Here is a 22,547-nt window from a genome sequence, read left to right as displayed (position 1 = left end):
AGAGAGAAAAAAAGAGAAGAAAAACTCACCTCCTCGTCTCCTTCCTTTCAATCCGTGCAAAAACATCTTCTTCTCTATACAAATCATGTGTGATTACTGATTAGAAAACTAGAGTTATCCTCTTCTATTTCTTTTGAGTTTTTCAATCCTAAAAACTCAATTTTCAATTTAGAGTTTCTGAAATTAGGGTTTTCAGAACAGATTAAGATTCGTGAAATTAATCATGTCCCAAAGCGAAAGAGGAGTATCCAATCATGTCGGTTCATCAAGCAATCCCTCACTTTTAGTTACATCACAATTACCTGTTGCATCAAACCAAGTTCAAGGTTCAGGAATTCATTCAACACCTGCTGTTGTTACACCTACAATTTGTCCCAGAGAAGAAGCAGAAGAAGAAATAAAAGTAGATGAAGATCCGATTATAGCTAGAGAAAAGAAAAATCTACGTTCAGTAATATCTGATGTATGGATTAATTTTGAAAAGTTAGTTGGAAAGCAGATGATAAAAGGGAAGAAGGTTGGGATACTTATAGCTGAATGAAAACATTGTAAGAAGAGAATGTCTGCACCCAGTAACCAAGGAACCAACCGCTTGCATCACCATGCTAAAACCTGCAAAGAAAAGCCTGAGAATAAGAAAGGACAAAGAAAGATTACTACAATCAAAACAGGTAATGCACAAACTAAGTTAGCTAATTGGAAGTATGATGTTGATGCTACTAGGATAGTTGTTGCCAAGATGATTGTTAAGCATGGTTATCCAATCACCATAGTTGAGCATCCATATTTTAAAGAGTTTGTTAAGTCTCTGAATGATGCTACTAAGATTTACACTAGGAATACAGTTAGGGATGATATCATGAAACTAACAGCTAAGTTCAAACTCCAATTAATAGAACAATTTGACACAATTACATCTAAAGTTAGTTTGACAACAGATGTGTGGACATGTAAGCATACAAAGGATGGTTATTGTTGTGTGACAATGCTTTACATAGATGATGAGTGGAAACTGATTAAGAAAACACTAGCTTACATTTTAGTGCAATCACCACATACTGGAGAAGTTTTAGCATTTGTAGTGAGATCAGTATCTCTAGATTGGAACATAGATAATAAATTTTTTGTTGTTGCTGCTGAAAATGTTAGTGCCAACAATGTTATGATGGCAAATCTGAAGTCATGGCTTGATAGCAAAGATTTTCTATTTATTAATGGGGATTTGTTCCAAATGAGGTGTAGTAATCATGTATTGCATTTGATTGTGTTGTGTGGAATGAAAGTTGCTGCTCCATTTATAGAAGCAAATAGAGACTGTGTGAAATATGTCAAGTCAAGTCAGGATAGAAAAGAGATATTTGAATGTAATATTGCCCAAGTTAAGCTTCCTGCTTCAAGGTCTGTTGGTTTAGATGTGGATACCGGGTGGAACTCCACCTTTAAGATGCTTGAAGATGCAATTGTTTTGAGACAAGCTTTTGTTAGGTTAGCTGATTTGGATAATGACTTCAACATATTACCAACTTCTTAGTAGTGGCAACAAGAAGTACATATATGTGAATGTTTGGAATTATTTGATGTGATTTCAACCAAATTTGTTGGGATTAAGTATCCCACAACAAATTTGTATTACAATGGGGTGCAAGAAGTTAATAAATGCATTAAGGCCTGGGAATTAAGTGAGCATGATATGACGTCAAAATTTGATAGCAACTGGAAAGAAAGTAACACTTTGATGGCCATTGAAGTTGTTTTAGATCCTAGGTATAAGGCTAGACGGGTGGAGTTTGTTTTGAAGAGAGTAATGGTGTGAACCACTATCAAAGTCACTATAACAAATTTCAGGGTTCACTCAATGCTCTTTAATGTGCTTATGAAACCAACACTACAGCTCCAGATTATTTTGATAGTGGAATGAATTCAGTTGCAATGGAGATCTCTGCAGCTACAACAACATCAAATGAATTTGGTTATGATGAATTTATAATGCAGAACAATGTGTTTGAGGTTCAGAAGTCAGAGTTGGAGATATACTTAGCAGAATCAGTTCTTCCTAAAGGCACATCCACTGGAGAAATGAGGTTTGATATCTTAAGTTGGTGGAAGAATCATGCTTCTAAGTACCCAACTCTCTCAAGGATTCCAAGATATGTATTGGTTGTTCCAGTGACAAGTGTAGCATCAGAATCAATGTTTAGTGTTGGTGGTAGGGTTCTCTCATCTCACAGGAGTTCATTAGCTCCAGAACTTGTTCAAGCATTGCTTTGTTAGGGTGATTTGCTACTAGATCTCAGTCTCAGTGAAAGTGATAGTCGTATTACTGGTAACTTTCCATATTAATCTTTCATTTGCTTTTATATTTATTGCACCGACATTGCCAGCTTAACTAACACTTTTGATTTTTCTTTTGAAAATGCAGAAGTTCAGGAGGACCGAGGAGTAATAAGTAAGGATTAAGGGAGGGAGGACTAAGGAGGAATGCATTTGCAGTTCAGCAGTTGGAAGTTGCACACCAGCACTACAGGCTGCAACACTGGAGATGGACTTTCTTTGTCTTTGTTTTTGCAAGAACATGGTTTTTTATTTTGCTAGAACATCTGAACATGTAATTTGGTCCTTTTGGAACATTTTTATATTTTTTATTTTGTGTGGCATGGATTTAGAATTGATTTTCTTGTTCTGTGTGTCTTGTGACTTAACGGATTTTATCGGAAAAATATTTGATATCCGACAAGTCCAACGTAATGGAATCAGAATTGAATTTCAGATTTTCGTCGGAACTTAACGGATATCGGATATCCGATAATTTTAATGGCAACGGCAGCGGCAGAGCCAATATCCATTACGTTTAGTGCCGTTGACAGTCCTATCTGCAAGTGTTTGTAAGAATGCCAAAATAGGTAGAAAATGAAACCAGTTTTCATCTTATCCAAAATCATTTTCGTTATGTAGGTTTGATATTTCTTTGTCGCCATAATATATATGAAGAATGAAACCAGTTTCACCCTGACAAAAAATTTGTTTCTTTTTTCCGGATATGAAGGATGAAACCAATTTCAACCTGGCCAAAAAATCTGTATTTTTCAACATATGCAGGATGAAACTGGTTTCACCCTGCCCAAACATCTGTTGATGGGAAAAAAAATTTATAGCATGTCTGGAAGAATGCCTGAGTGAGTTTCTATGACATATAAATAGTATCTTTACAGCTAAATGTAATCCATATAGCATTACCTAGTTAGCTAAATGTGATCCATCTCTACAGTTAGGTTATGCATATATCACTAAGCCTGCCAGGTAACAACTTTGCTTGTACTTGGAATGTTACTGAGTTTCTATGACCTTGAAATATGACGAAATATTATAGTGTATGTGAATGCAGGGACATAATCCTATCTTATGTGCTTGTTTACTTTTGCATTACGTGATCGGGTAATGTGATTCTTATAGTGTATCCAAAGCTGACATGCATAAGCTGGATTTCATCTAGCCTTAATATAGATTGTAACTGGTTTTTCATATAGATTTAAAAAAGGATGTAACTTAAAAGGCTACAAACACTTAGGGGATCCAAATCTCTCCTCGGTACACTCTTCACATCTAAAGACTTAAAAGGCCTAAACAAACAAAGCTCTCATGTTGAATGATGAGAAAACCCTCGCTTGCTATTGACACAAATAATCTTTTGTGGTTTCTGTGAAACGAAAGTTTTGGTGGGATACTTGGCAACGTATGCTTGGTTTAAAAATTACAAACTCAAAAAAAATAATAATTAACTTACCGTGTTTGAAATTTTATGGAAGTCCAAATTCAGTTTGGAAGTCGAGTACCTACCATATTAGGATTCTTTTTTTCCAAATTAATACATAAAGGGATAAAGAAAAACACATATATTTCACATATATTTTTTGCGCAAATAAAACGAAAAACTAAATAATATCCGCACGTATTTCATATCTTTTCTCCACCAATTTAATGCATCTAGACGATACTAAATCAAAAATACATTGCTATGGGACGGGACTTTGAAATATGGTTAAAAAAAGAAAAAAAATGTGCCCGACGCGTGGCACGGGCACTAATCTGGTTTGCTCTGAATAGTGACACAATTCTTTCTTTGGCTTGATCATTGCTGAGCAGGCAAGGGGCAGTGAACCGTTTTTTTTTTTGTGTGTGTAATTTTTTTCCGAGAGCTATCTGAATCACCTGTGAGCATGCAAATATATATACAGATCAAGTGTTGGGGACCATTTCACTAAATGGCTGTGTCCTGGACCTCCATCCAAGAACTTTGCATTCTGATTTGAGGTCCTGTTTCGTCTCGATTTTAATATCCTCATCCTTGGATCATTATCATAGCATACACCACTCTGCGCCTGCACTGAAACACGACACTCAATTGATCTTATTTTGCTGTGAAAAAAAGGCATTTATTACTAAGCTTACATGAGAAATATCATAACACCAGGGAATACCATGTGATTAAGGCTAAACAGTATGAGTTTGTTAACTTTGTTTGAACCAAGCTAAACTATCAAAGAGCAACAAAATATTTAAGGACTTCAAACAAAACAATTTTAAAATTTATTTATGTAATTTTACAAAGACCTATTGGAATCTAAAATCACCCAACATCCAACCACATAGTTTGATTGTCTTCCAATTTGCAACCGATTTCAATTTTGTGCATCATCTTAGAATACTCTCAAACTTGAACTATTAACAGCACAATGTTTAACTTTAAAGACCAGTGAACAAAGCACTTGAATTAATTTGGTCATTTCTTACCCATTAAAACCTTTATGCGCAAGACAGTTTAGTTGTTTTAACCGGCTAGGTTCAATTTTCTCCAGCATCACAGAAATCATTTACGGCTGTGTGAAATAAAGTTTGTTCTACTGCTTTATATGACAAACAAATTGAGACGCTTCAGATTAGAAACTTTTCAGTAATATAAACAATGATCACCACCTCTATATTTGAAAAAAATAACTCCCCGAGCATCAAAGCATGCTTTATGACTGATTTTCTCAACTGAAACACTAAAACTTAAACTCGTATGGACACTTTCATTTTGCTTGAATCGATATAATGCACACTTGCAAGCTTAACATAATGACACATAAAATTAACGTGAGAATCAGTCGCTTCCATATTTTGTTTCACATTTGGTACTAGCATAAGTTTGGGAAAGACTGTAACGTAGGCAGAATATATGATCCTAGTGTGGAGTCCAACTGCTGCCCTAGCTAGCTATATGTATCCCCCAAAATATATGTAAAATTTCACCCCAATTTGTCGCTGGCTCCATTTTTCAAATCACAATAGACAAATAGCAAATGTTGTTTGATGGTTCAAAAACTCGGTAGGTACATGGTTAGGCTTTGGTTACATCCCTTTCGGTGCACACCGCATAGGACCATTGAAAACTAGTACATCTAAAATTTTAGTTTTGCAACAACACGCATTTTTCATTCCACATCCATTAACCGTGGTAGTATTTGAAATTTGAGCAAATAATGGGAGCCAATTTCATCTAAAGACTAAAGTGAGACCATCCAGCAGCATCTTCATGACCTTAGGGTTTGTTATTAGGGCCGGTTTGGTGAGATTTTGGGCTTTCTTGTAAGGCCTATTCTGTTGGAGTGAGGGATATCAGTCCCGGGCTTGTAAAGTCTTCGCATCGGGGTCATGAGTTTTTCCTTACATGTTAAATTCGTGCGTTAGAGACGAGTTAATCTCGTAATTTGGGTTTGTAATTTGATAATTTATCTATCCTTTGAAACCATTTGTTGGGGACTACTCAAAAATGGTGGGGGACTACTTTGTGATAGGAATGTTTACCCTATATTTATAAGGGGTGTCCTAAAGTGTGGAAATGACTAACCTATCCTTCACACACATATATATATATATATATATATATATATATATATATATATATATATATATAACCACCTCCTCCCATCACCACCACCTATATATATATATATATAATCACCTCCTCCCATCACCACCGCTGCTCACCACCACCAACCACCACCTACCTCCACCGACCACCACCACCACCGAAAATCGCCACCACCGCTACCTATATATATATATATAGCTTAATTTACAACATTAACAAAATAAAATCAAAATTATAACAAACCCATTACTTTTCGTTCAGTTTTTCGTTGAAAAAATGAGAAGGAATCATCAAAATGAGTTGAAAATAGAAGTTACAGAGAAAAGTTCCGCTAGGAATTATGTGAAACAGTTTGTCGAACTAGCCGAAATCAGCTTTAATGGAGTTTTTTCTTTCAGAGAAAAGTTCGGTGACCTCGCAAATTTCTTTTCCTAACCGAACATCGCAACTTTTTTTTTTCTTTTTCTCCTAGCCGAACTTTTAGTTCGGTTACGTCGCAATTGTCTTCTTCTAACCGCATTTTTCTCTAAAAACATATATATTGAGTTCGGTTTCGTCGAAATTTTTTTTCCTAGCCGAACATGTGGTTCGGTTACGTCGCAACTTCTTTTTCCAAGCCGAATTTTTTTCTGAAAGCAAAAACTCCATTAAAGCTGAGTTCGGCTACCTGTATTTTCAGAACTATTAGCCGAACTACACTTGCAGATGAGTTCGGCTACCTGTTCTTCAGATGTCCTAGCCAAACTCTATTTCCATGGTCGAAATCAGTTTATAAATTTTTCATTTTTTCGAAAGATTTTGCCAATTCAAGCAACATTAATTAAATTTGAGGTATACTTAAGAACCCAAAACCATTCCGAAATCAACCATCTTAAAAAAAAAAAAAAAACCTTCTTATCAAAAATTATTCTTTTAAAAACACCCAATTAATTAATCTCAATCGCACTAATTAATCATTATACTAACACTAATTAATCATTACACTAACTAGTTTAATTACCAAGGGCAAGTTTGGTATTAAAAAAACTTAGATAAAAAGTGACTCACTATTACTTCTAATATCTACCCAAAAAATGGAGAATAGTCCCCCACCATTTTTGAGTAGTCCCCATAAAACCGGTTCATTCTTTGGGTTGTACTGTTATTCTTGCCGGCCTTTATAAAGTTATCTTTTTCGAGGAAAAAAAAATATAAACGTGCATACACTGCGGCAGACTGAATCTTTTCGATACACTTTTGCTGTGAGAGAAGTCTTGCTTTGGCTTGACCATTGCTAAACAGGCAAGGGGAAGTGAACCGAAAGTTTTGATTTCTGTGATTTTTTTTTTTGAGCTGTCTGAATATCACCTGTGAGCCTGCAGCTACAATACCAAGTGATAGGGACCATTTCATAAATGGCTCTGTCTCCTGGACCTCCTGGTTCATGCAAATTGGGTTCATTCCGAATGACTTATTTTGTCTCGTAACATTGTTATCTGGGGACTAAATTTTCGTAGTCATTATTATGCTATAATTTCCTGACTCAAAACACTACGTACTTCTATCGTCCATCCAAGAAAGAAATTTTTTCATTCTGATTTGATTTGAGGTCCCATTTTGTCTCCCTTTCGTCTCGATTGCTGTTGCATCAGTAGTCTTTGATGAGACAAGAAGAGTAGGGACGGTACCTATATGATCTTCTAGCTAGCTGGTCATGTCACTTCTTAGCTGAACCTAATGCCGTCAGCTGAGCTACGCATCTAAAGATTCAAATATTCTCTTTCATAATTACAATCTACCCTTTAGAGGCTGTCCCCCTATTTTGTTCCTCTATGGGTGGTGCCGCTCGAAGAAGGGGCAGCAGAAGTGGTTAAGTTTTTGGTCTTATCCGTCTGGCCCTTGCAAAAACTTCTTGCCAATTTTATTTTTAAACACAAGAGGAAACGGACTCTAGAGTGAATCTAGTAGGCCTATATTGGTTGTGAACCTACTGATATGTTGTCTCGGCGTGAGATGGCTCAATGAGGTATGTCGACTGATCGGCCGACCAACCCTAGTGTGTAGTTAGATGTCTTAATAGCTCTCTAAGAGCAACCACAGTCATGAAACGGGCCAAATACCAAAAGCCAGACTAAAAGCCAAAAAAATTTGGTATTCTGTGTGTTCAAGCACAATGGGAGTAGACCAAAATTTGGTGAAGCGTAACTTATACCCACGCTTGATGCGGGACGGAACTTATATCCACGTTTCTTGATGAAGCGTGTTTATAATATGCGTCTGAATGAAACGGAGGTATAATGCGCGCTTGATTGAGACGTAGGTATAATTTACGCCGGACAAGGGACGGAGATGGAAAGTGCGTTTGGTGGGACAGAGATAGAAATTGCGTCTGGATGGGACGGAGATATAAAGTGCGTCTGGGTGGGACGGAGATACAAAATGCACCTGGTGAGATGTGTTTAATTAGTGGGTTTGATTAGTAATTGCTAAAATGTTATTAGGTATAATCATGTAATGCCCCACAGTTCATTGACTAAAGTGTTTAGAACAATTTGTTAAAGTGTTTAGAACAAATTGCTAAAGTGTTTAGAACAGACGCACATTAAAACAGCGTCCCAACTAGGCGCACATTAAAACAGCGCCCCAACCAGGCGCACATTAAAACAGCGTCCCATTGGGACTTATAATACAATTACGCTCGGTCTGGGGAGTATGTATTACATCCGTTTGGTCCGGCGGTGTTTATAAATACGCCTCATTCATACGCTCTTTATACATCCGTCCCAATATCATGCGTTCTTTATACATACGCCCGGCGCTCACTATACTCCCGTTTGGATTCATACGCTCATAATAACCCCGTCCCACTATAACTGATTCTAGTCTAGGTCGGCGACCAGATTTGGTCCCAAACCCTAATTATCTCGACTAAATATAGTTTTAGTCCGTTCCATTACCGCTGGTTTTGAGACCAAATTTGTGTATAGTCCCCAAATTTGGTCGTGACTGTGGATGCTCTAATAACTTGAAGACTAGTTTCTCAATCCAAAATAAATAAATGGCATTGTTGTTTGATAGTTCGTAAACTTGGAACAATGGGAGAAAAAGTAGGAACTTTCTTTGCAAGTCGAGGGGAAAATAAATTATTTAGAGAAATAGTAAAGCCATCGAACGAGATCGTTTTTGTAAGCTTGTGCCACACCATCGGCAGTGAACAGTGCGACTATGTTGTGAACATCCAACTACTTTCACCATGTGACCTAAGAAATACTTCATATCGGCCCACCGCCGGAGTAGTTGAAAAAATGTACTTATGGTTCGCCATATCCGGTATCCGTATAATATTGGTCCTCACCGATACAGTTACAACTTGTGCAACTGTGCTGGACTTATGTGACCTTACTTAATTGGGCCGGTCTCTCACTAGTAGTACTTAGTTCATTCAACACCTAGGCCCAAATATACAGCTCTTTTGGGCCGGTCTCTCCGGAATTGGATATATGGTAAGAAATTAAAAATTAGAAACCAGAAGTGAAAATTACAGACACACCATTATTAAGACTTTGGTCAATGTGAAACCCACCGACAAAATAGTTCAGGCGCGCACCCAATTTTGATGAGAAAGTTTCTCACAAACCCAGAATTTATAAAATTATGTTCCGCACTATTTTTCACTTCTCTTCTTTCTCTCTCGTTTTCTACTATTCTTTTAGTCTCTCTGGCGACCTCAATTCAAAGGAATTGAGCTTGATTTTATGTGAATAATCTCTAGGAAGTTTAGTAGCTTGATGAATCGAGGGAGAAGGTGATGGTGCTGAAGTCGATTGAGCTCTGGAAGAAGAAGAAAAGGGTAAGCTAATTTAGGGTTTCGTAAATGATTGCTCTTTCAACTTAGTACTTAATTCATTATTGACTTTTTCTTGTTTGATGAAACTTCAGGTTGATTTGTTAAAGAACAAGTTTGGATTTTATGATTCTTTCAACTATAAAGAAGAGCCCGACTTGACCGCAACTTTGAAAAGGTGCGCTTCTACATTTATTCTGTCGGAATTTTTATTAGTACCACCGGCCATTACTATACTAGTTAAAACCATTTTCTTGCTTTCCTTTGTTCATATCTTTGTTTACCATGTTCGGATTCACATAGTTTTTGTCTGACCAAAGCGAAGTGCAACTCCAACTCCTAATTTGTTTGAATATTGTGTGAGCTTTCGGATTCACATAGTTCTTGCTTCAGGTACTTTCCTAAGGGTATTGATGTGTACTTTGAGAATGCGGGTGGAAAGATGCTCGAAGCTGTCCTCCCTAATATGGCTCTCCATGGAAGAAGTTTTATTTGTGGAATGATTTCACAGTATAATCTTGAGAAGCCTGACGGGGTTCAAAACTTATTTCTTCTTATCACAAAACGTGTTCAGATGGAAGGATTTATTCTTTCAGACCACTATCACCTTTACCCAAAGTTCATGGAAATGATGAAACAACATTTCAAGGAAGGGAAGTTGGTTTACGTAGAAGATACAGTGGAATGTCTTGAGAGTGCTCCTGCTGCATTGATAGGTCTTTTTACTGGCCAAAACATAGGGAGGCAGGTAGTCCGAGTTGCTCATGAATGATTACTGTATACATGACATCTATTGTATCCTTGGACTGGATTTTACCCTTAGGACAACTAAATTGCATCCTATCTTTTTAGGGGAAAAGTACCTGGCCCATGGCTTAGAATGTAGCTATTGAGTTCTATTATCCATGTCAGTTATGGATATCATACACTGGTTTTTTACTTCTTCTTTTTAGTTTAGTTTCTTGAATAATTTGCTCATTGGTCGTCCGTTTTTTACATTTTTTCCCGTAAACTCAACTTTCAGTGACTGATGCTGGAGTGAATTTGCAGTAGAATCCCTTGTCCTGTCTCAGTAAGTGGAAAATTCTGAACTCAGATGTGCATTCTGACCCGGAAGAAAGATAGTTGCAGCTCTGGTGGTGTATGGCAGTGGCAGCTGATGCACTGAGCAGGGTTGTGTTGCAGAAGTAGAGTTGAGATGGAAGCAAGCACAGGCCTGGTGCAAGACAGAAGTTCGGACGGGGAAGCTACAAGATAAAACGATATGGATGTTGGAGAGAATATTAAGAGTAGAAATCCATGCTCAACGTTATTCCATCAATCAGTCATTGGTTAGAGCATTGGTGGAAGCTTTTAAGCATGGAAACACAAACACAAAGAGACATGCTCAAGATGCTCTTACTAGCTTAAAACACATATCCGGTGTCAGTGGGAAGAAATCAAGTCAAGGAAAAATGCGAAGATAAGGTTTCAGGCGAATGGTTATGTTATGCATTTATAAAAATAGCCGAATGGTTATGTTATGCATTTATAAAAATGGATGCATAACCTATTATGCATCTACAAATTTTGTTGCATAATTTGTTATGCAGTCCATAAAACGGTTGCATAACACGTTATGCATCAACTTTTTTGTCACTATTAAAACCAACAAAAACAAAGACTGCATAACTTGTCATGCATCTACAATAATATCTGCATAACATGTTATGCATTCGCGAAAATAGATGCATAACCTGTTATGCATTCGCGAAAATACGGCTGCATAATGCATCGAGAAAATTGCTGCACAATCTTTTATGCATCGAGAAAATAGATGCATAATGCATTATGCATCTATTTTTTATGTACGCACTAATACAATGGCTACATAACTTGTTATAGATGCATAACTTTGTTATGCAGATGCATAATTTGTTATGCAGTGGAGAAAATGGTTGCATAATTCGTTATGCGTCTGCAGAATGTGTTATGCATCTTTTTTGGTGGCTGCATAATGGTTATGTATCAAGTTTTCGAAAATTTTGCCTAAAATGATGATCACCTCCGATTTTCTCGTGAAAAACAAAAATTTGATATTGTTATTTGTACTCGTTGTGTATCTCTCTTAAAAAGATTTCCAACGATATAAAATTTGTAAAATTTCAAGGCGCGTATTTTTAGATATGTTATATCCGAGTTGCGTTGCCAATTATACCCCTGAAAAATTAGGCTGCATAACGAGTTATGCCTCAAAAAATAACATGCATAACGAGTTATGTATTGATTCTTAATAATTTCGGATAATTTTGGGTGTCACGGTATCTAAAATTAATTATGGGCCTGACAATAAGAATATTATTTTTTTTGGGCCTGCCTAATTTTCCCAAACGAGAATTGTGGCTTCAAAATTTATGAGACCAGAGTGGTTGAAATTGAAATTCGTTGATTTGGAATGAGAAATATTCCATAAGTTACATAGTCAAAAATTCCAATTTGAGATACATTATATTCTACCCAACTTTTTATCTAGCAAATAGTTTTATTTCTTCATTTTAAATTTTAAGATCTGTTTGATTTACTAGTAGATCAGGCCCATAAATAAATTATCTTTTAAGATTTATCAAACTTTTGGGTTTTAATCAAAACGATTGTAATATAATTATTCTTTATGGATCATTAACAAAAGTCTGAATTTATCCTATAACAAGACAAAACAAGTTTGCCCGGGCGGACCCCAAAAACAACCTACCATATCTTCTTCTTTTTTTTACTTTTGTTTGGTGTGATATGACTTCGCCTCGCCCCTCATGCATTTTTATTTGGTGTCAAGGGGCTTCGCCACGCCCCGTGATTTAGGATTAGGTGTGGTCCGGCTTCGCCTCGCCCCGTCCCAATGCATGTTTAGGATTTTTGATTTGGTGTGGCTCGCTTTGCCCGGTTCCAATGCATGTTTGGCTCGGATTCTCCTCGTCCCGTCCCCATGCATGCTTGGCTCGGCCGCTTCTCGTCCCGTCCCAATGCATGTTTGGCTCGGCTTCACCTCACCCCGTCCTGATGCATTCTTAGAATTTTTGATTTAATAAGTCGCACGTTGTTTTCTACTATATCGTTTTAAACGAATCGCTTAGAATTTTTAATTTGGTGTGGCTCGGTTTCGGCTCGCCCCATAGTTAGGATTTTTGATTTGATCATAAATTACTATGATCTGTACTGTAACTTGATGTCTTAGCATTTTAGAGGCTCCATTTTTTTATGCATGTGAAATAAGCAACTGTTGTCTATTTGAAAAACAAAAAAACAAAAAAATGCAATTAAACTGAGAAGCTTACAGATTGATATACACCATTCTTTGAAAGGAAACATGTAATACTGAGAAGCTTACAGATTGATAATCATGAAGAAAACGATAAGTGTATGGGAGAGACCTACAAGTCAACACCGTTTCTAGACAGGAAAAATATCAAACTGAAAAGCTTGCAGATAGAATCATTTGATCCATACCAGCTCTAAAATATATGACTGCATCGTATCAAAAAAATAAAATATATATATATATATGACTGCAACTGCTCGGCGCCTCGGCCTCCTCTGAGTTTAGAAACATATTAAATTTCATAATTGCGGAGCCCAAATCCAGAAGATATAGAAGAACAGGCCGGGAAGTAAATGTAAAAGCTTTACATACATGCATGATAAATATTTCATCCGGGTGAATCTCTCCATGCCCATGTACGTATCGTATGGTTTTCTGAAAAAATTAATAATGATACAATAGGCTATTACCATAAACTTGAAGATCTGCTATATTTTTTGCAATTGGATATGCATCATATTCTCATGTATAGTATGTCAGCTTTCCAAGATTTTCGTTGGATATCTATTACTTATTTGTGTGAGTAACTAAATACGATTACTGGTAAAAGAGAGAGCTGGTTTGGTCAAAAATTAATTAAATGTGTAGCATTCAAGAACTTCAACCTTGGGTTATTGTACTCTCTTCATGCTTGAGAAAAAATCCTCCTCAAACTGACGTTGGAAGGAACCCTTTTGTAATCTAAGCAAGTTCCTGCAAAAATAGACAACATATTTTAAAATTTGTTCTGTTGCTCAGTGTCATTTTATAGTAAAATGATTCCTTCTATATCTTCTAAATTTTTAAGACAAAAATGTCAAAATTGTTCAATCAAACTATACCTCTGGACTCTATTATCAAAAGATGGAGTTCCGGGTTAAGATAAACAAAAAAAAAACTCATATAACAACCACTATCAAGGGCAAAAGAATACTGACCCCAATAATCTCAAGCAACAGTACTTCACCGGATGCTCTATCAATCTTTAGTAAAAATGTAAGAGTAGCAAATTCCATTTGCATAACTTTTAGCATGTGAGATGAGTTCTCTACGTAATCATATAACATTAACTCCTAGACAACTATTTGTTTGAAATGAGTTATTAAATGGCTTCTCCGTGGTAGACTTTGGAATAATATTATCAAAACATCATAATCAACAAAGTAGAAAATCATATAAATCCAACAAACTACGGTCAACAAACGTAAAAACTTGAAGCAAAGTAATCCAACTTTGCAGAATTAGGAATTGAAATACACAATGAGATTAAGCATTTAATAAACAAAAGGTACTTCTTTCATCTGTTTAGCAGTCTCAGCTACACCCAAATTTTAAAAATAGTAGTGGTGAAAATTGAATATTGCCATACAAACTCCAGTGCGAAATTTGAAAAGTGAGAATAAGACTTGCCTGCAAAATTTCTTTTTTCTTGCAAGCCTTTATTAATTGCAGCAAGACCATATTTTCTCCGTAATATATCAAATCCACCTCCAGAAATATGACTACCACTCACTCGGAACATCTATCTTTTTCAAAACATTACAACGTGTATTTGTTCTCCACTTTCGCGACTTTCCCAACCTGGAATTTCCGAACCTTTTGCAATAGTAACCCAAAACAACAAACGAAAAGAAAACCTATTCTGACATTGACGTAAAATTCTTCAGTAATTGGGAAGTACTTACCGACATTGACACTGACACAGTGGCAACATCAACACAGTGGCAATTTGGAGCCTTATATTTGTTTGGCAAATATTTTTCTAATAGCAACAGCCCTAAAACTGCACATCTTTCTGATACAAAAATCTAAACGAAATTGAGCAAAACATATCTAAAGGAAACCCGGCATCCCTGACATTAATCTAAACGTAATTATACATTCCCAATGGTATGCATGGTCACATAGAATTACTTTCTCTTCTTCTTCGTACTTAGTTTGGCACATTACACACCTATAAGGTCCATGTTTATAGTTAGAAAAAAAGAAAAAGAAAAAAAGGCATTTACACAGGCAGTTGACTTCCACCGAAGGATTATAATTTTGATAAATGGAAATTAGTCGAATTTTAGTCGAATTTTACTTAAGCGGTAAAGACTTACCGATCAACACCAAATTTATGATCCACACAGGAATTCTCTCACTGCAATCAATTCGTATGTTCATGCTGATTTAAAACTGTTAGCGATAATCCACAATAATCATGATTATGCTAAAAATCAAGCAGACCCATATTTAAGAATTCAAAAATAGAAAAGAAAAAGTAAACCCTTTACCTGATGAAAGCTGGTCATGTGATTCGTTGGGTTACCAAAATGGGGTAGGATGGATAGAAGATCGCGTCCCTCTCCAACATCAATTCCTCTACATACAAAACAGGAATCGTGAAAGCGATTGAGATCAAAGAGGAACAAAAAGGAAAAGAGGCGAGAGATGAGCGCGGCAGAGAGATGAGGGCGGCATTGAAGAGAAGTAAAAAAATCTTGAGAAATAACAGTTAAATAGGGAAGGCGTGTTCATGGCATACTCAGTAAGCGCGAAAAGATTATAAGAAAAAACAATGACCTTATGACCCCGCTGCTGTTCATGAAACCGTATCAAGAACTCGCATTCCCGGAACTTGTATTGATTATTTCCTTCGAATCACATCCCTCAAACACTGCAGGGAATCGAGTTTGAAGAGTCAAAGAAACCATACCTGCAAAAATAAAACCATACCTGCAAAAATAAAACCAAAAAAATAATAATTAGAATAAATTTTTTTAAAAAAAGAAAAAGAAACAGAACGAAAAGAAGATTGATTATCAGGAAACCCAGCAGTATTATGTCTTCTTCCTCTTCTCGTGGATACCATTGTTTCTTGTCGAAAAAAAATAAAATCGTACCTGCAAAAAACCATGAATAATTAAAACAAATCATTATTCATTGCAAAACAAATAAAATCTAAAAGAAACGGTGAAAATCTAAAACAAATAATGTATGAAACAAAGAGAGAAAGATATCAGAGATGCGGCAGAAGAAGAAGAAAAGAGAAGTAGGGTTTTTCGCAAGGGAATAACCCGTAAAATACATGAAGAGATGGGAATGTTTTCCAATTCTAACCCCTTGACCAATAGAGCATCCTCTCCAGGTTTAACGTGAGAACTCTTCTCTCAGCCCTCGTGAAATCTCAAATCTCTTTTCTCAGCGATTGTGACCCTCTTCTCTTAGCGACTGTGGCCCTCTTCTCTCGTTGAATGGTGACGCTCACCATTTAACATGGAGCCTCATATGAGTCAGGCTTTTAAAGATTTTAGATTCAGGCATATTTGAGTCATTAAATAGACGTGTTCTTGGATTCTAGATATATTTGGGACATATATATCCACTATTACAAGTATCTTCTTCTAACACTGATAATCAACTAATTTCAATTTGTGGAAATTGAATTATTGTCCCTACTTCTAGCGGGCCTTCACAAATATCCCTAACAGACTTTATAAATGTCCCTGATGGTATAATTGAAATTTTCTTTAAAAATATAATTATCATATTTCTTTATATAACCTTTCCTCTTACTTCGTTCTTCTCAATTGTAATAGCAGAAGAAAGAAAAAGAACTCATCTCCCTCACCATCATCTTCTCAATCGCCCCCATCACCACCAAGATTTCTATTGCCGCCACCACAACCAACACCATCACCACTGTTACGCCCGCCGCTAGTATCAAAAAATCTACCACGATTTGTGTTCGATTTTAACTGATTTCAAGCCAGATCCAGAGATCGATTTGATTTTCAGTTTTCGATTTGGTGGTTTCGAGTTGAGATTCAGATTTCGAGTGGACTTTGAGTTAAAGATTCATATTCGGTGATTTTGAGCTCGAGATTTGTTGATTTCGAACCAGTTAGTAGCAAGGTTTAAATCAGATCTGACGAGATGGAGATTTGATTTAGGATTTGGTATTTGCTCAATTGGTTCAGATGGTTCGAATTGGTGTTAAAGCTTCAGAGCAGACAGTGGCGGTTGCTGCTATGGATTATAAATGGTGGTTTGATGGTTTTGTTGGTGGATCTAAAACTGCAGTTGGTGGAAGAATGGGTCTTTTGTGCAGATTCACAATTAGATGAATGTTAGGTCAGTGACAAATGTTGCTTTGAATGGTGTTGTAAATCTGTGTGTTGCAGTGGTGTTTGTTGCGGCTGAAATATACCAAGCAGAATATGATGTTGGTGGCTACTGCAATGAAGTAGATGAAGTTGTTGTTGTTTATGAAGCTACGGGTGATGATCAATTGTTGTTGTTTATATGTTTTTATGGGATCAATTGTTGTTGTTGACCCAATTTTTTATGGGATCAATTACGGTTGTTGATCCATCTATTTGATCAACTCCTGTTGTTGATCCATCTATTAGATCAACTCCTGTTGTTGACCCAATTTTTTATGGGATCAACTACTGTTGTTGATCCTTTCAAATCCTATTGTTGACAATATTTCCTTGGATAAGTATAATCATGCTTGTAGTTTAAATCATGCTTGTAGTTTAAATCATATAAATTTCTTCCAATATTGAACTTGTGGTGCAATGGTAGCATGACTGACTCCATGTTAGATAATGCGTGTTCGACTCACGCCAAGTTCACTCCATTTACATGGATCAATTTTCATTGTTGATCCAATTTAGGGGATCAACAACCACTGTTATCCCCTAAATTGGATCAACTTCTACTATTGATCCTTTTTTTTGGATCAACTACCGTTGTTGATTCCCTAAATTGGATCAACTTCTACTGTTGGTTCTATTTTTATCTGGATCAACTACTGTTGTTGATACAAAAATATCTGAACCAGCGGTGGGGGAGACGACAGTGGCGGTGGTGGCTTCGGCAGACTAGTGGTGGTGGCGGCGACGGACTAATGGTGGTGAAGGACTGTTGGTGGTGTAATGGTGGTGGTGAAGGAGTGGTGGTGGAATATTAGTGGTGGTGATGGTTGGTAGGTGGTGGTTGTTGAACGGTGGTGGTGGAATGGTAATTGAATGTTGGTGGTGGTGGTGCTAGTGGTGGTGGTGAAGTGGTAGAGGACGAAATTTGTTCCATTTTTGAAATAAAGAAAAATATTACATGGATGAGGGTATTAAGGTAATCTAATTTTAAATGGATATAAGGTTATTAAAAAGTAGGGACATATCTATTGTTGTATAAGGATATATTTATTAGGTGTCAAAAGTAGGGACATATAAATAATGTACCCATTCAATTTTCTGCAGCATCTTTGATTTCAATTACTCGAAAAATTCAACCAAATTCTTTCCACAATAACACCAATTAACTCCACCTTACCTTACCTTACCTAATCTTTTTTTTTATGAAAAAACTCTTGGAGGATCCATGCTATAACTTTTTTTTTGAAGCATGAATTTTATTGGAGAAGAGTTTAAATTACAATTTGTTGTGGGTATGTGGTACCTACAGAGTCCTGAAATAAAATGTGACTGATAAAAAATGGGATTGTCTGGTCCCAAATTTTGGTTGAATAGTTTCTTACTTGGCTTCCATCTGTTGCATGGTTTGCTAATCCGTCCGCTGCTTGATTTCCTTCCCTGTAGTTATGTTGTATGGCGACTTGCGGGATTTGCCTAAGCCTACTTTTTATTTCTTCAATCATTCCTGCTATGTGCCAAGGTGGTATGGTGGTTGATGTGATGAAAAGCAGGAGGTTCTCTGAGTCCGTTTCAAAGAGAATTCTAAGACATCGTCTCTCTGTTGCTGTTCTTGAGGCCAATAGTAATGCCCAGGTTTCTGCAGTTAGGGAAGTGGGAATTCCCAGGGGTTGATCCATTGCTATTAACGTTCGTGCATCAGAGTCTCTACAGACGAATCCCGCCCCTGCAAATTCCGGGTGGCCTCTGGATGCTCCATCTGTGTTAATCTTTATCCAGTGGATGTTCGGAGTGGACCAACCTACCGATATTGTTGTTTTCCTTCTATCCGTTGTTGGGTGGTTGAATGCGGTGTATCTCCTAGTATGATTGGTGGTGAAGCGTGAAGTGCCCCGAAATATTCTTGTTGTAGTTTTTGTGCCCAGGCTAGAATTTCTTCTGAAGTTGTTTGTTTTTGTTGGTAAACTAGATCATTTCTGGATAGCCATAGGGTCCATAATATAAAATAAAAGGAGGAGATTATAGTTGTTGATATTGGTTGTTGCAGGATTTGGGATATGGTTGTTTGTGGAGTTAAGGTGAAGGTCGGTTCGGGGTTGGAGTTTGGTGCATTTGTTGTAAGTTGATTGAATAAGTTGTTCCAAGAAGTAGTTGCCGTTGGGAAATGAATTAAAAGGTGGCTTGATAATTACGTATCAGTATTGCATCTTGGACATATGTCTGAGTTGGTCAAATGGATTCGATGTAAGAGAGAGAAGGTTGGTAATCCTTCATTGATGGCTTTCCACAAGAAAAGCCGAATTTTTGGTGGACATGGTAAGGTTCATAAGAATTTGGTAGGTGGTAGAGGTGTGTGGGTTGGTTGACCCTAGGTTAGACATTTGTATCCCAAAGATGTAGTGTACTTTCCAGTTTTTGAGTGTGGCAAGATAATTTTATCTGGGGTATTATTTTGGGGAAGGTGGATGTTGATGATTTTTTGAATTATTGGATTGGGAAATGTGTTCAATTTTTCATGATTCCAAGAGTGGGAGACTGGGTCGATGATATCTGCTATCGTTTGGATTGGGTAGCATTGTGTCAGGTCTAGATTTGGAGAGTGCGGAATCCAATTAGCTTATATAGGAGTTGTTAACCCATTTCCAATACGGTGGAAAATTAAGTTTTGCATGGTAGGGATAATTGATGCGATTTTTCTCCTTTGAGGACTGGAAGCAGAGGGTATGAAAACGTTTCCTTGAAAAATTAGTTGTTCTTTAAGGTATTTTGCGCTGAATAGAATTCCGCATATAGAGTTAGGTTGTTCATGCAAATTCCAGATTCTCTTCATTAGAAGAGCCTTATTGTGATCACTGTTTTTTCTTATTCGTAATCCTCCTTCGGCTAATGGTTTTGTTACTTTATCCCATTCTATAGGGTGTAGTTTTTTGATTGTTGAATCATGTCCCCAGAAAAAATTCCTGGTGATACGATCTATTTTTTTGTGTATATGTTTGGGTAAGTTTTTTGTTTGCATTATGTGATTGGAGATTGGGGTTAGGGAGGTTTTGATGAGAACTAGTCTTCCGGCTGGAGTTAGGCATTTTTCCATCCATAATTTTGCTTTTCTGGCTAATCTTTGTAGGAGGGGAGTGAAAGTTCGATTTTATGATCTTCCTTGTTTGAAATGGATGCCTAGATAGGTCAGAGGTTTTGATGTGGTTGGCATATTAAAGAATTGTTGAAGATCATTTATTTTGATTAGGTCTAGATCAAGGTGATGGATGATTACTGATTTGGTAGTATTAGTTACTTTCCCTGCAGAGGAGCTATAGGCGTGGAGGAGGGTTTTAAGGTGTTGGTTACTCTAATCTGAAGCTTTATAGGTAATCAGACGATCATCTGCATACATTAGATGAATTATGGAAGGTGCTTTTTGTGATATGTTAAGTCCTGGAACTAATTTTTGGTTTTGAAGGTTTCCCTGGTTTGTAGATATTATTTCAGCACATATGATAAAAATATAGGAAGATAGTGGGTCTCCTTGTCTGATACCTCTGCTTGGGGTGATGTATCCATGAGTTGTACCATTTATTTTGATTGAATAAGTAACTGTTGTGACGCATAGCATAATGTAGTCTATATATAAAGGATGATGGGAATCCAAGTTTTGTAAAAGATTTTTTGATGAATCCCCAATCTTGGCTATCATAGGCTTTTTGGATGTCTAGTTTGAGAGCTATTTTTGGATCTTTGGTTGATTTTGAGGTTCTAATATGACGGAAGAGTTCTCCAGCAATTGCTATATTGTCGTGTATTTATCTTTGCGGTACAAAAGCACTTTGGAAAGGTCTTATTAAAAAGGGGAGAATAGGCCTAATTTGGTTGACTAAAAATTTTGAGATGATTTTATATGCGACGTTACAGAGTCCTATTGGTCTGAATTGTGAAGGTTTTGAAGGGTGGTCGACTTTAGGTATTAGTGTTATGTTTGTGTGATTCATGAGAGGGTGCATATCACGATTATTAAAGAAGGATTTAACCATTGCTATCAATTGAGGGTGGGTTGTTTCCCATAAAACTTTAAAAAACTTACTTGTATAGCCATCTGGACCCGGAGCACTTTCGGAATTTATGGAGAACAGTGCTTGTTTGATTTCTGTTATAGTTACTTCCTTTGTAAGTAGGTTTGATTGCCTAAGAGTCAACCGAGGTCTGATATTTGTAAAAAGATCTTCATTTATTTCTGTAGGCAGGGATGTATACTGTTGAGAATAGTGATCCAGACAGAGCTGAACTACGTCTTCTTTTTTGCTAATCTAGTTGTTTTGTGTGTCTTGTAGTTGTTGTATATTGTTACAAGCTCTGTGAATGGTAGATTTAATATGGAAAAATGTTGTGTTGAGATCACCTGATTGGAGCCATTGAATTCTAGATCTTTGTTTCCAGTACGTCGCATGACATTGTAATAATTCTTCACGCTCTATTCTCAGTTGTTTTTCTTGAATCAGCCAGAGTTCCAGATCTGATCCTGTTTGGGATGCACATTGGTGTTGGGCGTGCTTTATCTTGGCTGTCGATTTCTTGATCTTAGTTGGTAGGTGGCCAAAAGTTTCCTTGTTCCATTCTAATAGAGTTTGTCCAGTTGTAATAAGCTTTATTTGGAGGTTGAGTGTAGGTTCATTATATTGTTGTTGATCCCAAGCTGATTCGACTATTTGCTTGAGTTGGGGGTGAGAGAGCCAAAGGTGTTTGAATTTGTAGTTTTTTGTTCCTTGCCAATCCATTGCTTTCTTATGAAGTAGTATTGGGGCATGATCAAATACTATTCTTGGAAGGTGAGTAACTGCCACATGGGGATTTTTTGTTCGCCACATTTGGTTTGCTAAAGCCCTATCTAATCTTTCTAAGATATTCTCTTGCCCCATTTGGTTGTTTTTCCAAGTGTATGGGTTTCCTCGGAATCCTAAATCTATAAAACCTATCTGGTCCATCAGAGTGAGGAGAGGTTGAGATTGGGCATATGTAACTTTCCTCCCTCCTTTTTTCTCCGATTGATTTAGGACGTAGTTGAAGTCTCCTATCAACATCCATGGGGTATATGGATTGATATTGTCGAAGATTGCTGGAAATTCTTTCCAAAGATTTTTGCTTATATCTGGATGCGGAGGGCCGTAGATGCCTGTGAAGAACCATGGTTGTTCTGGAAGTGGTGGCGTAACTTTTGTGTGGATGTAGTTTTGAGATTGAAGTAGTATTTGGATATTTAGGTTATCTTCCCACATTAGGCATAGTCTTCCTCTCCTTCCAATTTTCGGGATGTTGACATAATTATTGGATTGAAGTGATTGAGATAAT

General features: G+C 36.9%; 2 protein-coding genes and 1 long non-coding RNA gene across 3 annotated transcripts; 2 read left to right on the top strand and 1 right to left on the bottom strand.

Annotated features, from left to right (window-relative positions):
* Positions 1 to 559: 559 nt before the first annotated feature.
* On the top strand, positions 560 to 1,531 carry LOC113290459 (zinc finger BED domain-containing protein RICESLEEPER 2-like). The gene is made up of 2 exons (XM_026540062.1): positions 560 to 950; positions 1,044 to 1,531. Exons 1-2 carry the CDS (start codon positions 560 to 562, stop codon positions 1,529 to 1,531), a joined length of 879 nt encoding a protein of 292 aa, XP_026395847.1.
* An 8,167-nt stretch (positions 1,532 to 9,698) lies between these two features.
* LOC113290458 (2-alkenal reductase (NADP(+)-dependent)-like) lies at positions 9,699 to 10,506 on the top strand. The gene is made up of 3 exons (XM_026540061.1): positions 9,699 to 9,740; positions 9,830 to 9,912; positions 10,128 to 10,506. Exons 1-3 carry the CDS (start codon positions 9,699 to 9,701, stop codon positions 10,504 to 10,506), a joined length of 504 nt encoding a protein of 167 aa, XP_026395846.1.
* Positions 10,507 to 13,976: 3,470 nt separating this feature from the next.
* LOC113285424 lies at positions 13,977 to 16,017 on the bottom strand. The gene is made up of 3 exons (XR_003328651.1): positions 15,634 to 16,017; positions 15,345 to 15,432; positions 13,977 to 15,246 (listed from the first exon to the last, which is right to left on the bottom strand). It is a non-coding gene; the product is annotated as an uncharacterized LOC113285424 (long non-coding RNA).
* Between the last annotated feature and the right edge of the window lie 6,530 nt (positions 16,018 to 22,547).

The sequence above is a fragment of the Papaver somniferum genome, chromosome 6 (assembly GCF_003573695.1).
Source record: "Papaver somniferum cultivar HN1 chromosome 6, ASM357369v1, whole genome shotgun sequence".
NCBI classification, from domain to species: Eukaryota; Viridiplantae; Streptophyta; class Magnoliopsida; order Ranunculales; family Papaveraceae; genus Papaver; species Papaver somniferum.
The sequence above is the reverse complement of the archived record's forward strand: the minus strand, read 5'-3'. Positions and strand labels throughout refer to the sequence as shown.